Here is a 16,911-nt window from a genome sequence, read left to right as displayed (position 1 = left end):
GAGATCAACCCTGGGATTTCTTTGGAAGTAATGATGCTAAGGCTGAAACTCCAGTGCTTTGGCCACCTCATGCGAAGAGTTGACTCATTGGAAAAGACTCTGATGCTGGGAGAGATTAGGGGTTGGAGGAGAAGGGGACGACAGAGGATGAGATGGCTGGATGGCATCACTGACTTGAAGGACGTGAATCTGAGTGAGCTCCGGGAGTTGGTGATGGACAGGGAGGCCTGGTGTGCTGCGATTCATGGGTTCGCAAAGAGTTGGACACGACTGAGCGACTGAACTGAACTGAACATGTGAGATGAGTGCAGTTGTGTGGTAGTTTGAGCATTCTTTGGCATTGCCTCATAGCTTGCCCCCAGGTAAATAACAGGGAAGGAACACAACAGAAAATTGGATTAAAGTTTTACTGAGCATGGCCCCACCCACCAGAACAAGACCCAGTTTCCCCCTCAGTCTCTCCCATCAGGAAGCTTCCTTAAGCTTCTTACCCTTCTCCATCAGAGGGCAGACAGATTGAAAACCAGTCACAGAAAACTAACCAATCTGATCACATGGACCAAAGTATTGTCTATCTCAGTGAAACTATGAGCCATGCCTTGTAGGGCCACCCAAGACAGATGGGTCGTGGAGAGTTCTGACAAAACGTGGTCCACTGGAGAAAGGAATAGCAAACCACTTCAGTATTCTTGCCTTGAGAACCCCATGATCAGTATGAAAAGGCAGAAACAGAGAACACTGAACGATGAACTCCCCAGGTCAGTTCAGTTCAGTTCAGTTCAGTCGCTCAGTCATGTCCGACTCTTTGCGACCTCATGAATCACAGCACTCAGGCCTCCCTGTCCATCCCCAGCTCCTGGAGTTCAGTCAGACTCACGTCCTTCGAGTCGGTGATGCCAACCAGCCATCTCATCCTTTGTCGTCCCCTTTTCCTCCTGCCTCCAGTCCCTCCCAGCATCAGTCTTTTCCAATGAGTCAGCTCTTCACATGAGGTGGCCAAAGTACTGGAATTTCAGCTTTAACATCATTCCTTCCAAAGTCAGGTGCCCAGTATGCTACTGCAGATCAGTGGAGAAATAACTCCACAAAGAATGAAGAGATGGAGCCAAAGCAAAAACAGCACCCACTTGTGGATGTGAGTGGTGTTGAAAGTAAAGTCCGATGCTGTGAAGAGCAATATTGCATAGGAACCTGGAATGTTAGGTCCATGAATCAAGGCAAATTGAAAGTAGTCAAACATGAGATGGCAAGAGTGAACATTGACATTTTAGGAATCAACGAACTAAAATGGACTAGAATGAATCAATTTAACTTAGATGACCATTATATCTATTATTGTGGGCAAGAATCCCTTAGAGGAAATGAAGTAGCCATCATAGTCAACAGAAGAGTCTGAAATGCAGTACTTGGATGCTTAAGCATATCTTGTGGCTTTTATGGTATGATCCAGACCCATTCCCTCCGTTGCCCACATGTTATCTTTTAAACCTGGGACTGGTCATTAGAACTTCTGTCAGAGCTACCATATAATAATCAGGCATCTGTTCATGAAAGACCACTGCTTCAAATTGTTACTTCTTCCATCCAGATATTGCTTATTTATGTATACTTACCAATGCCTAGGCCTTATCTTGAAGTTTAGGTGGGATGGAATCTGGGAAATGTTATGTATAGTTTTCCATCCTCTGCAGTGTATGAATTTTGCTTGAAAAGATATTTGAGTGAGTGTTGAATATTACTCCTTGGAAGGAAAGTTATGACCAACCTAGATAGCATATTAAAAAGCAGAGACATTACTTTGCCAACAAAGGTCCGTCTAGTCAAGGCTAGGGTTTTTCCAGTCGTCATGTATGGATGTGAGAGTTGGACTGTGAAGAAAACTGAGCACCAAAGAATTGATGCTTTTGAGTTGTGGTGTTGGAGAAAACTCTTGAGTGTCCCTTGGACTGCAAGAAGATCCATCCAGTCCATCCTAAAGGAGATCAGTCCTGCGTGTTCGTTGGAAGGACTGATGCTGAGGCTGAAACTCCAATACTTTGGCCACCTCATGCGAAAAGCTGACTCATTGGAAAAGGCTCTGATGCTGGGAGGGATTGGGGGCAGGAGGAGAAGGGGACGACAGAGGATGAGATGGCTGGATGGCATCACCGACTCGATGGACGTGAGTTTGAGTAGACCCTGGGAGTTGGTGATGGACAGAGAGGCCTGGCGTGCTGCAGTTCATGGGGTTGCAGAGTCGGACATGACTGAGTGACTGAACTGAACTGAACTGAATATTACCACATCATATTAAAAGAAATGAAAAAAAATTGACAGTGAAGTAGTCTTTTTCAGCTCTCAGGTTAGCAGCAATCAAAAGTTTGACAACTCTTATGTTCACAAAAATACAGAGAAACAGCAGGTCATAAATTCTGATAGAAATGTAAATATGTGAAATATGTGAACAAGTTGGCATTAATTATCGAAATTACAAATGAATGTATCCATGGCTTAAGTAATTCCACTCTTATAATTGATCTTACAGAGGTACATAGTTTTGGAAACATATGTCTATGAATAGAAGACTGATTAAATAAATTACAGTATTATCTATCCAGGAATAAATTTGATAGCCACTAGAGAGAAAGAGGTGGAATGATATGGAAAGATCTCCAATATACAATAAGTGAAAGAAGCAAGTTAAGAATAGTGTATATGATATTCTGTGTTTGAGAGAGAGGGAAAGAGAGGCAGAAGACTGTGCGTGTGAAAACTGTAATAGAATTTCTATTCTGAGAAATGGAAAATGAGGATTTGGTGTGACATGCTAGGAGTCATGTATACCTTGGAACTGATTTTAGCACAAAATATTTACTAGATACTTAAGAAATTAATAGCTATTTGCATTATAGAGGGAATTGTGTGATCAAGAGTTAGGACTAGAAAAGAGACTTAGCTTTTACTTTGATACATTTTAGATTTGTATTATTCTCTTGCATTGCATACTAGCTAATTTGTTTTAAATTAGCTGTTGCTGTTGTCTGCCAAAATATTTGTGAATATAGGAACTGTAAGGCTGTGGTATATTTATCATTAAAGATTTTGTATTTTCCTGAATAAGCCTTCTAGGTAAGGAATTTTTTTTCCTCAATGACATTGGGGTGGTGCTTTCATTGAGTTGTGTATTATTATTATTGGTACTATGTAAGTTAACTGACATAGGTAGTTGGAAATTAGAAAATATGTCACTATTTTACTGATTACTTCTTGAAGTGAAATAAGAATGCTTTCTGTTTAGAAAAAAGCTTATGTTTGTAAGTTATTTTACTGTTTGGAATATTAGTTTTCCATGTAAAAGATATGATCAGCAAACACATGTCATTAGTGTTAGTTCTTAGTTAAGAATTTGGTCCCTTTGCCCCGCTGCTAAAGTGTGAGATAAAGAAGAAGTGCTATTCAATAATAACGTAATGTCTCTTTGTGCATGTTAGTCACTTAGTCGTGTCCGACTCTGCGATCCCATGGACTGTAGCCTGCCGGGTTTCTCTGTGGAATTTTCCAGGCAAAATATTGGAGTGGGTAGCCGTTCCCTTCTCTAGGGGATCTTCCCAACCCAGGGATCCAACCAGAATGTCTCTCATTGCAGGCAGTTTCTTCACCATCTGAGCCACAAGGGAAACCCTCAATTTCTCTTTACTAATATATAACTGCTAATAGTATTTATGTCGGTATTCAAGGAAGTGGTAAATTGTAGATGTGTAAGAATATCTAATTTGAAATTCTGCTAAAAATTTCCTATCATTTAAGAAACTTTGCAAAATATATTAGTGTCATATTGCTTTGTATACTTACACTTATTCCTCTCTAGTTTATACACCCAGTAATGTAGGTGTGCTTTGTTTAATATCATCTCAACTTAGAAATTTGATCTAGACCATGCTTTCAACTACTTACTTATTTGAAAAATCCAATAATATATTATCAACAGTACTTGGCCACAGTGAAAAGATGGAGCCTTGTGTGTTGGATGATTTTTAGAGGGTAGCCTTGAGGCGTGTAGAAGAATATGCTGCTTTTCTTAGCAGGATGTTTTGAGTCTCTAAGTCAGTAATCTCTAAAATGAGATACATGTTAAGAGTATTAGAAATTATACTATAAATGTCTTGGTAATAGTCCCTTGATTTTAAAAGTTTGAGAACCATTGATATTTAGGCAGCTTATTGTTTTGTATAACAAAAAAAGCAGTAATTGGGACCAAGGGGTGTAGCATTTATAACTCATAAAATAAGCTTAGAATGTGAACATAAATATTTTCTTTTCATTTAATAATTATGGGTGAACCTTGATGGAGAATGTCAAGATATAAATGTGTAAGATAGAAACGTAATTATAGTAATTCAAGGGCATTTATGAAATTCAGTTGCATCTCTTTCTTTTGTTTTAATATTTGTTCTGAGCTTGATACCATGGATGAATTTCATAGCCTAGCGTTTTCTCTCAGATTTTTTGCCAGCTGAAAATACAGATATTAACACCAAAACCAGTCCTTCCCTTTCAATTAATTATAGTTTCAGGCCATTTCACTTTCAGCTTTTTATTCACTATCCATCCACTTTACAACAATTTTCTCTGATTGCTGGATACTCCATGGTACCAAGAGATGCCATTTTTCCCTCAGTACTTTCATATATCCAGTATGTTGTGGTATGCATCGTAGAAGAGACCAGGAAATTTTGACAGCAGTAATTTCATAATTTATGAATGTTTGTGTTTTTGTCCCAGATATTCAAGATTAAAGCAGTCCAGTTGGCTGAGAAACTCCTTCCTGCCTTTAACACACCTACGGGAATTCCTTGGGCAATGGTGAATCTGAAAAGGTAAATTCTATTTTTATATGGTTATTCGTGTTCTAAATATATTAGATAACTGATTTTTTTGAGCCTTCACCATACTTTTTAAGACTTAAAACTGTTATTCTCTGCATGTATACAGAAGCATATTTCTTTAAAGCATTGCCTGATTTTTAAAATACATTCTTTGCTTTGAAACAGTAAAACTATTATTTCATTTCTACTGCTTGTTTCTGTAAGTCTGGATTTCTCTCCCACACCTTTATTGTTAACAATATAGTTGTTTAAGATTGCTTATTTATGTCTACTTAGTGCTGGAATGGATTCAAAGTGCTTTCCCTCTCTTCCTTTTTTGTACACTACTTATTTTTTTTCTAAGTCAGAATAGAACACAACGTACCTTAAAATCAGGGGTTCCTGTTGCTGAATCTTACTAATGATAAGGGAAGACATAACTCATGACATTGACTGTAGGGTCCTTTTTATGATATCGAAATTATTGAAGTTCAAAGTGGAGCATGATTCTCTGACAGCTTTATTTGGGAAAATGAATCTATTTTAGTCTTTTTTTAAAAATGGAGAACTTGATGAAGTTTTGATTTTCATCAAGAAATCATTATTTTATACCATGAAATCTAACTTTACTGTTCTTTGCTGTCATACACTATATATAATGTAAACTAACTCTTTGTGAGGAAAAAACTAGCTAGAGTTCCATACCAGCCTCCACAAAAGGATATGGCCAAAGGTGTTAAGCGCATACCTGTTCTCTTTTGTTCTTAGTTTCATTCCAGATTTTCTGGTGTTTCCTTCAGTAGCATTGTCAGTCATATAACTTTCTTATATGATTAGAATTTTAACTAACTTACAGTTTAACTTTGAGATGAAGAAATATGCAGGATATTATTATTATCTAGATAAAAAGTAACCAAAAGTCCAGCATTGCAAAACTTCAAAATTAGATTGAGACAAAAAAGTAGAAGAGTTTTCAGGGACCATGTCTTGAACATAAGCTTAATTTTCATACTGTATCTTTATATATTCATACAAAATACATATTTTACTTAAGTTTATAGAGCATAGATGTATTTACCTATTTTTAAAGGTTTTTGCTTTTGTGTTTTGATTGAATTATACATATCTCTCACGTAGACTTTATTCCAGTCTTGATGTCTGAAATCCAACCTATGTTAATAATCTAGCATTATTTATCTCTTGCAATATGATTAGCACACAGAAGCACATACATACATACGTACTGGTGGAGCTTTTAGAATTTTATATGATTTGTTTGGATACTTGTTTTTCTTTCTTATTCTTATTTTCTTTCTACTTCTTATTTTTCTCACTCAGCAAAATCTCATGGAAATACTCTTCCAGGTCATGCCACAGAGCTTTAAATCAAACTTTGTGATAACTACAGAGTAGAAGATAGGATATACTGTAAATACATAGGTTATACCATGATTTATTTAATTATTCCATATCAGTGGTATTTGTTTATTTCCATTATTTTGCTACCATAAAAGTTACAGTAGCATCCTGTTATATATGTCCTTCCCTTGTAGCTCACTCAATAAAGAATCTGCCTGCAATGCAGGAGACCCAGGTTTGATCCCTGGGTTGGGAAGATCCCCTGGAGAAGGAAATGGCAACCCACTCCGGTATTCTTGCCTGGAGAATCCCGTGGACAGAGGAGCCTGGCAGGCTACAGTCCATGTGGTCACAAGAGTCGGACATGACTTAGTGACTAAACCACCACCATATATGTCCTTGTAGAGTGGGAGGGTTTTCTGAAAATGACTCTTAAGAATATGATTGCTATATCAAAGGGCATATGCCTTTTTTCTTTTTTTTGTAGGATAGATTTCCCAAGTGTGGAATTGCTGGATCAAAGGCTATATGTATTTTTGAGTTTAGTAGTTACTCCCCACATATTTTCCAAAAAGCTGTAATTCATCATATTTCTACCAACAGTATGTGAGAGTACCAAAATGTCTATAAGTGTATGTTCTGTTTAATTTTCAAGAGAATAATGGCTATGAAATGTTACTATTGTTATTTTCATTTGTATTTTCTACTTAGTTCAAGCGCCTTTTCATAAATTTATTGGACACCTAGATTGTTTTTTGTGAGTTGTCTATTCCTAAGTGTTGATTGAGTTGTGTTTTTCTAGTTAGCTTATAAAAGAGTCTTAGAGATTATAGAATTACTTTTTCCCCCTGTTCTACTACTCTTGTTTGTTGTTTTTATAATAATCTTTCATCCTTAAGTTTTGATTTTTTATATATTCAAATATGTCTTTTATAACTCTGAGGTTTTCAATCTTGGTTAAAAAGGTTATCTTCACCTGTATTTTATAGTCTCCTGGATTTCTGTAAAATGTTTTTATAATATATATATTTTAAAATTATCAATATGATGTTGACTGTAGCTTTTTTTTTTTACCAGTTGCCTTTATCAGATTGAGGAAGTTTTTTTTCTCTAGATAAACTTAAAATAACTTAGAATAAAATTATTCAAAAACTCATTAGATACTATTCTTACTAGGCTCTTTGTGAAGTGTTTTCACAATCTTAAATGTCTTTAATTTCCCTAACAGTCATGTGAACTAGTTATCATAAATTCTTATATTATGGATGAGGAAACTGAGTCTCAGAGAAGGAAATCTTGCTCAAGGTCTTTCAGTTCATTAACGACAGGAGTAGGAGCCTATGTGCTACATCAGTATTAAGGTTATATCCTCACCTTCTACGTGTACTTCAACTTCTCTACCAAGTCATGTATTATTCTTTTCTGCATACATTTTAGTGGTAATTTTAAGATTCTTGTCTCTAAAAAGCTCATATTTATTCTGTATTTGTCATTTGACTCACCTAATTTAATATTATTCTAGGTGATACAGAGTTTAAATTAAAATCAACTAGTTCCCTGGTGGCTCAGACAGTAAAGCTTCTGTCTACAATTCAGGAGACCTTGGTTCAATCCCTGGGTCAGGAAGATCCCCTGGAGAAGGAAATGGCAGTCCAGTCCAGTACTATTGCCTGGAAAATACCATGGACAGAGGAGCCTGGTAGGCTACAGTCCATGGGGTCGGAAAGAGTCAGACACGACTGAGCAACTTCACTTTCACTTTCACTAGTGCTAGAAGAGCTGAAACCAAAAGTGTCCATCTTTCTATGAGAGAAAGATTTATATTTTTCATTTCCTCCTAAAAATAGAAAAGACTCTAGAGAATGGTTTTAGAGTTCTAGTGGAAATAACCATGACTTTCTTGAATAATGAATCTAGACTTCCAGTTCCAGCCCTGAGGTAACTTATATCAGTTTAACTCTCCCATCAAAAGTAATCACAAAAGCCCAACAAAATGGTTTGAAGGGATTGGAGAGCAGTACCTAAGGGCGAACCCAAAGGACCTACTTGAAGCTCATCACTGTAGAAAGCTGGCTTTTCCCCTAAGGGTATATTCTAAATTGAGTGTGATTGAGGCCAACCCTAAAACAGTATTCATGTAGAGCAAAGAAGACTGTGGTCAGGTCTTGGAACTGCCAAAAGGGCTGAGATACAAGGGATGAGTATCTTAAATCAGGAAGGAATCGCAGAGGAAAAGCCCCAAAATTTATCTACAGATTTTCCTCCTGTTGTTGGCTGATTGTGTGCCTGCACATGCACGGGACAAAGAAATAAAGAAACTAGAGAACAGCATTTGGAGGCTGAAGGGCAAAGGGGAAATTTTAACAGCTACTGGGTACTGGGAAAGTTGGCTTAAAGCTCAACATTCAGAAAACTGAGATCATGGCATCTGGTCCCATCACTTCATGGGAAATAGATGTGGAAACAGTGTCAGACTTTATTTTGGGGGGCTCCAAAATCACTGCAGATGGTGATTGCAGCTATGAAATTAAAAGGCACTTACTACTTGGAAGGAAAGTTATGACCAACCTAGACAGCATATTAAAAAGCAGAGATATTACTTTGCCAACAAACATCCATCTAGTCAAGGCTATGGTTTTTCCAATGGTCATGTATGGATGTGAGAGTTGGACTGTGAAGAAAGCTGAGCGCCAAAGAATTGATGCTTTTGAACTGTGGTGTTGGAGAAGACTCTTGAGAGTCCCTTGGACTGCAAGGAGATCCACCTAGTCCATCCTAAAGGAGACCAGTCCTGGGTGTTCATTGGAAGGACTGATGCTGAGGCTGAAACTCCAATACTTTGGGCACCTCATGTGAAGAGTTGACTCATTGGAAAAGGCTGTGATGCTGGGAGGGATTGGGGGCAGGAGGAGAAGGGGACGACAGAGGATGAGATGGCTGGATGGCATCACCGACTTGATGGACATGAGTTTGGGTGAACTGCGGGAGTTGGTGATGGACAGGGAGGCCTGGCATGAATCGCAGTTCATGGGGTCGCAAAGAATTGGATACGACTGAGCGACTGAACTGAACTGAACTGGTATTGGGAAGACAGAGGTTAATGTCTAAGGCTGCCAAGGTGGAGGGCCCTGTGAGGTTGTATGTAAAAATATGAAAAAATGTCTTTAGAACTTAGAGTTTTGATAGTGCTTATATGCACTATGAATGAAACTTTGAGATAGAAAGTTTTTACATGGAAATGAGATTTTATATTTATACTTGACTCCACTATAATCCATTCACCTTGCTGATGCCTAGGTAATCTTTCCAAATGGTATGCTTTATCCTTTAAATATTATGTTACATTCATTAAAATTCTATATGATGTTCCTTCATACTTAAATTTCACCATAGCCAACAGAATTTCTACACAGTCTAGATTATACCCAGCTCTCTAACCTCATCCTGTATCATCATTTCCCCTTCCTGAGCTCCAGCCAAACTACATTGTTATTGTTGTTCAGATAACATCCAAAGAGTCTGTGCTTTTCATTTATATAGTTTGGCTTCCAGTAAAATATTTATAAGGCACCCTGGGAAAAAAAAAGATATTCTAGAAGTATATCTGCACAAATGAAGTACACACAAGATTATTCACTGTAAAAGTTTTCATAATAGCAAAATACTAGAAATGTGCCAGAGGACCAGTAATAGAGGATTGATTGAAATATATCCGTTTGTATAATGTAGTAGTTTTCATACACTATCAGCAGTGGAAGCAAGACAGTTCTTTGTCATGATACTGTCCTATAACATCAGTGGTCCCAGCACAATAAATGTGAGTTGTACTTTCAAGGTTTGAAACAACTTAGAATGCTCTCACACATTTTTGTGTGAATGAGACATTTCAATTGAAAATCATTAATGTCATGGAATTCTATGCATTTGTAAGTAAAAAATATAAGAAAGTTGTTTATACACTTTGGAAAGCCTAATGAAGTACATCTTACTTCATTAAAATGTTACTTAAAATCTAACATACAGAGCAGTAAGTATACTTTGCTGTATTTTAAGAAAGGGAAAAGAATATGTATTTGGACTGCTTATTTATGCATAGAAATTTCTATGCTAACATATAAGAAGCTAATGAATGATTATATTGTAGGCTTGTAAGGGGAAGAGAGATGAGAGTGGGGTGAAATACTTAACATATACTTTTTACATTGTTTTTATTTTTAGGACATGTGAATATTCTATTCAAAATAATTTTAAAATAGTAAGATTTTAGGTATAATAATCTATTGTGTTGCGATAATTTCTGAGAGAGTTATTTAAATGATATATACTCATTGAAAAAATGTTTTGGTCTTTTCCTAATTCTGTCTCCTTTTACCTTTTCTTTCATTCAGTGGAGTAGGACGAAACTGGGGCTGGGCATCTGCAGGTAGCAGCATTCTTGCTGAATTTGGCACACTACATATGGAGTTTGTCCACCTCAGCTACTTGACGGGAAACCCAATTTACTACAAAAAGGTTAGTATTCTTGCTTTCTTTTCTTTGTTATAAGAGAATCCTTTAGGTTTTACCCCAGAGATTTGATTAATGCTTAGAAAATATTTGCCTTTTTAAAAATTATATAAAGAAATGTATCTTATATTTAGAACAGATTTGATATATTTTCTCTTATCTGAGAAGATATAATCACTAGTAGGTTTTCAAGAAATTACATTATAGTCTCTATTTAGCATTGTGCTGAAGTTCCAAGTCAGTATGGTAAAATAAGACAAAGTGAACAAAAAGGTAGATTGAAAAGGAAGAAAACAGTAATTACTCATAGATTAAATGATTACCTAAAATATTAGGATAATCAGAGGAACCTTGCAGGTTACAGCCCATAAGGTTGCAAGAGTCTGACACGACTGAGCAACTAAGACTTTCACTTTCACACTTAAATTATTAAACAAGAGCTTAATTTACGTTCTGAATAAAAGATGAACGTGATGTGCTCTGCTCAGTCGCTTCAGTCGTGTCCTAATCTTTGTGACTCCGTGGATTGCACCCCGCCAGGTTCCTGTGTCCATGGGATTCTCCAGGCGAGAACAGTGGAATGGGTTGCCATTTCCTCCTCCAGGGGATCTTCCCAACCCAGGGATTAAACCTCTGTCTCCTGTATCTCCCCCTGATAGCTCAGTTGGTAAAGAATCCACCTGCAGTGCAGGAGACCCTGGTTCAATTCCTGGGTTGGGAAGATCCCCTGGTGAAGGGATAGGCTGCCTACTCCAGCATTCTTGGGTTTCCCTTCTGGCTCAGCTGGTAAAGAATCTGCCTGCAATGCGCGAAAGCTGGGTTTGATCCCTGGGTTGAGTTGGGAAGATCCCCTGGAGAAGGGAAAGGCTACCTTCCCCAGTATTCTGGCCTGGAGAATTCCATGGACTGTATAGTCCATGAAGTCTCAGAGTTAGACATGACTGAGCAACTTTCACTTCACTTTCTTATATGGCTTTCATTGGCAGGCGGTTTCTTTATCACTAGCGCCACTTGGGAAGCCAAATGATCAATATACATATTAAAAGTCAGTAGTATTTCTCTATACCAGCTGCAGCAGGCAAAAATATATCACTTATAAAAACATATCTTATGTAGTAGGAACAAAAGTATAAGTTTTCCACAAGTACATCTAACAACAGATAAGCAAAGTTCAAAACTACTAAATGACATTGATTGGCCCTAAGTAAATAGAGAGATGTATTATTTTCATATATAGGAAAACATACAAATTTCAGTTACCTCCAGATTTATCTATAGCCTCAATTCAATGCCAGTCAGTTACCCGGTGCTTTTTTTCTTTTTTTAATGAAACGTGACTAGACATTTCTAGAATTTAAACAGGAAGAGAAACATTCAAAATACTTCTGAAGAAAAACAGGATGGATGGATTTGTATTACTCAGTTATCAACACTACCAATATCAGTGTTGGTGCATAGAGACAAGTAAAACTGATAAACAGAATAAATAGCCCTTAAACAGCCCCACATATATGTGGAAGTGTGACAATGGTACCTTTGTAGATGATAACGATTCTAGGAGCATTAAAGACGTAAATTTAAAATACAAAATCTAGTAAAGCTGAAAATACATATACTCTGCTGCTAAGTCACTTCAGTCATATCCGACTCTGTGGGACCCCATAGACAGCAGCCCACCAGGCTCCCCCGTCCCTGGGATTCTCCAGGCAAGAACACCGGAGTGGGTTGCCATTTCCTTCTCCAATGAATGAAAGTAAAAAGTGAAAGTGAAGTCACTCAGTCGTGTCTGACTCTTGGCGACCCCATGGACTGCAGCCTACCAGGCTCCTCCATCCATGGGATTTTCCAGGCAAGAGTACTGGAGTGGGGTGCCATTGCCTACTCTATGGCCCAATAATTCCAGTCTTTGGTATGTACATTTACATCATACATATAAAATCATTGTTTGTATAGCAGTTTATATGATAAGATTCAATACAGCAGTGAAAATAAATTAATTATGGTCACATTAATTAATCAAAAGAGTATTTATAATACAATTCTGAAAAAGTTCAAAAGAAGCAGAGCTGAAGAGAATATTGTTTAGGGATTCAAAAGTGATTTTAATAGAATCAAGATGATAACGAACGTAAAATTCAAGACTGTGACCACATCTCGGAAAGAGTCAGTGATATGTGAATGTGTAATGGTAAACAGAATAGCAAAGGTTATGTCGTGTTGTATTTCTTAAAATGAGTATGACTAGAATCTCTCTGTATAGTCCTTTCTGTGTACAAAATATTTTCTCAGTCAGAAGAATTTTCAGGTAAAGATAGCAAAAGGGAGCCAAATCACAGAATTTTCCCTTTCTTGATTAAATTAGCAATAACAAGAAAAATAATAAAGACCAGCAAAAATTAATCAGTAACAATGAAAGAAGGAAAGGCTGAAACCTTATGTCATAAACATGTGATAGCCATAAAAAATAGAAGATTTTGGCTGTGATATCTTAAGTCTGTCTCTTGCCCTATCCTGAATCCTTACTGGGCAGAGAAAGAAAGTCTATAAATTCCTGATATTCCCTATTAATCTTACAGGGGAGACCAGTGCCATAGTATACAACTGCCCACAGCTCCAAATGTGTTCTCACCTTCCGTCCTCCATGAGCACTTAGGCCTCAGGAAATGAGCTAGTACACTAGTATTCCAAATCTTAGTGTATCCTGGAGGGGAGATACACCTCCCCCTGCCCCACCCTACCCCCCACCACATGCACACAACAGGAGGGAATTTGAGGACAGCTCAGCTCCACTGTGTCATCCGAAGTTCAGGTCAGCGCTGACCCAGTTGAACATGAGCGAGATGAAAAGAGAAAGCATGGCAATTATGCAGACATGCTGCAGGAGACAAGAGCAGGCTGGTAGATCGCAAGTAAGAGACTGAGGAAGAGCCCAGTGTAGACGCTACAAAGCCAAAAATAAAACCGTACAGGAAGACAGCAGAGCTACAAAGCAAATTGAGACCTTACATGCTTCCGTAAAACAAATGAACAGTAACAAGTAACCTGAACATAGTTGAAAACTGAATTATTGGCATGAAATAAAGGCCAAGAGATAACCATTGTGAAAATAAGGAAAAACATAAAGAGACTTTTTATAACGATAAATTTGTAAAACAGAAATAATCTAGCATAATCTAGCAAATAATCTAGCATATTTCTTAAGTGGAGAAATCTTAACCTAACGCATAGAAATCACCTGAAAACAACAAAAGGAGAAATGGAACTATTAACTTGTTTTTAACAAAATTGAGATACTTGATATTTCATGTAACAAAATAGGAAGAAAGGTTGGCATAAGCAATCAAGGTCAGAGCGCGGTTTGGGTAACTGAGGAGAGGATACTGGTGGCTATAGCTTTCAAAAATAAAAGTTCGTAGAGCAGTTCTTTAAGTGGTACCTCTTGGGGTACAAAACCAAATCCTCACTAGCAGCAGTGGTAACAGACTACAGACTGATGGTAGACTCTTCTTTGAACCCCACTAAATATGATGTGTTGAGAAGCTAGAAAAACAACTCAGTTAAGGATCTCATTGACAAGCTGTATTTGTACTTGTATACTTTAGTGACAGAAGAGTAATGAATGACAGTGATTCTCTAGTGCTGCATTGCTGGTTTCAGTTGCCTGATGAGAAACAAAGGCTTAAGAAACCACATTCACATCTGGACTTTACTTACCCTTTTATGTCAAAGCCCTTGTGAATTGCTGGTTCAAGAAAAATAGTAATAAGTCATCAAAAAAGAACACATATAGAATTTATACAAAAATATTACCAGAAAAAAAGGGAAGGAATGTGAAAAATAAATGATGGCCAAAAGATATTTATCAGAAAACAGCAATTTAAGACCTGACCAAGCATCACTATGAGAGAGAAGATAATGAAGCTCTCATTTATGTGAAACCAGAATATAAACAGAGATACAGGTACGCAGAGATAATAAGATGCCATATCAGTAATAGAGTGTAAGAAAAAATTAAATTATAGTCAAAATGAATGACAAAATGGAAACAATACAAAAAACGCATTCACAACATAGTGAGAGACTTGGAAGGCAAAATCTCCATTTTAAAAGATAGGAAAAGGTAAAAAGGTTTGCAAAGGAAATGATAGATGTGGAAAAGAAGCAGAGGGGATTCAACGTATGCATAATTTTCAGAAGACAAGAGAACTGACTAAACCTGGTTCATGGAATTATTCAGATTGAGATTGTTGTACATAGATTTGTTAGAACACAAGTAATAAGCATCCCTGAGCCAATTCCTGGAACTCCGTGATGACAGAATCCAGTTGAATAAAAGAAGATTGGAAACTGTGAGTTAAAAGGGTTAGTGCTGTGCTCAAGTCCAGAAAATAGTGAAGTGTATGTATAAGGCCCTGTGAATAAAAAAATGTTACCTCAAGTCATTTATGCCAACTAGGTTATCATTCAGATGTGATGATAACATTCTAAAACAAGAATACAAGAAAGAACACGTTTGTGCTTTAAAAAAAATTTTTTTTAAGCACTTAAAAAAATCCATCATCCAATCTAGAGATGAATCAAAATGAAGTCCCTGGAAAAGTCTTCAGCTTCTTAATATATTTCATGATTTTCCCCCCTTAACTTAAGGAATACCTTTTAGGATTTGGAAGTTTAGGAATTCTAGGAATTTAGGGATATCTATTATGGGATCAATATTTAAAGTTCAGCAATTTAGTTTTACTTTTTCATCTATTAACTTCACAGTGGTTTCATACTTTTATTACAAATATTCTATTATGATTATATTTTTATGAAATTGTTTCTGTTCTTAACATTTAGTTATGTACATATTGAATATGTCTAGAATAATGTTTACCAATGATGTTTCTGATGACTATTTCTGGAGAGTAGAATGGTGAAATTTAAATTGGTTTCTATGCCCTTTTCTTTGTGCTTTACTGTTGCTTATTTATTATTTTTAAATAATGCTCAGGCTTCTCTGTCCATGGGAGTTTCCAGACAAGAGTACTGGAGTGGCGTGCCATTGCCTTCTCCGCATATTCTATCTTATAAAAATAATGAGTCATTTAAAAAAGAGAAGCCTTATTGTCTATCTCACACACACACAGTCGGGGGGTAGGAGTGTAGGTTCTGAGTGAGGGGAATAAAAACAAAGCCCAGATTAATATAAAACTTTAGTGATTTTTTTTCATGATTGCATTCTTTATTTTGCTTAGGTCATGCACATTCGGAAACTACTTCAGAAAATGGATCGTCCAAATGGTCTTTATCCAAATTATTTGAACCCAAGAACAGGTCGCTGGGGTCAATGTAAGTATTTCTATTACAACTGATGCTCTGTTGAAAGATAGTCTGAAAACTTGTGCTTGATGTAGTGATAACTATACTACATGTAGTATTAGAAACCCCAGATTGTATATAACCCTATGATCTGTCCTGTAACCTTTGGCAAGTTTCTCATCTCTTGTAGTTTCAGTTTTTATACGTTTAAAATGGAAATAGTAATAACCCATCTCACGAGAGTATTTTATTTCATGTATGTATAGGTACTTTGCTAAAATATAGTGTGATGTTTGCAAAGGGTTATACTTTTAAGCCCTTATTTGTAAACTGTATCTTGGTATAAATAAGAGCATTGCTTGAGATAAGTATTTAGTTAAGTAATATGAAGAAGAGTTGTGTGTGTTAAATGACTAGAAAATAGTGTGCTTGCTCTTAGACAAGCCACATCTGATCATTCATTTTAAAAGGTGACAGTGACAGACTTTATTTTCTGGGGCTCCAAAATCACTGCAGATGGTGACTGCAGCCATGAAATTACAAGACACTTGCTCCTTGAAAGAAAAGCGTCTATGACAAACCTAGACAGCATATTACAAAGCAGAGACATTTCTTTGCCAACAAAGGTCCATGTATTCAAAGCTATGGTTTTTCTGGTAGTCTTGTATGGATGTGAGACATGGGCCATAAAGAAGGCTGAGTGCCGAAGAACTGATGCTTTTGAACTGTGGTGTTAAAGAAGACTCTTGAAAGTCCCTTGGACTGCAAGGAGATCAAATCAGTCCATCCTAAAGGAAATCAGTCCTGGATATTTATTGGAAGGACTGATGCTGAAGCTGAAGCTCCAGTACTTTAGCTACCTGATGCAATATGTCAACTCATTAGAAAAGACCCTGATGCT

General features: G+C 36.9%; 1 protein-coding gene across 1 annotated transcript in view; it reads left to right on the top strand.

Annotated features, from left to right (window-relative positions):
- The window catches only part of MAN1A2 (mannosidase alpha class 1A member 2), a 143,926-nt gene that overhangs the window by 80,307 nt on the left and 46,708 nt on the right, over positions 1-16,911 (top strand). The window contains exons 6-8 of the mRNA XM_040230940.1: positions 4,762-4,856; positions 10,592-10,715; positions 15,947-16,040. Coding sequence (XP_040086874.1) covers positions 4,762-4,856; positions 10,592-10,715; positions 15,947-16,040 — 313 coding nt within the window. The remainder of the gene's footprint in view (positions 1-4,761; positions 4,857-10,591; positions 10,716-15,946; positions 16,041-16,911) is intronic.

The sequence above is a fragment of the Oryx dammah genome, unplaced genomic scaffold (assembly GCF_014754425.2).
Source record: "Oryx dammah isolate SB20612 unplaced genomic scaffold, SCBI_Odam_1.1 HiC_scaffold_28, whole genome shotgun sequence".
NCBI lineage: Eukaryota > Metazoa > Chordata > Mammalia > Artiodactyla > Bovidae > Oryx > Oryx dammah.
This window is presented reverse-complemented; position numbering and strand designations above follow the sequence as displayed.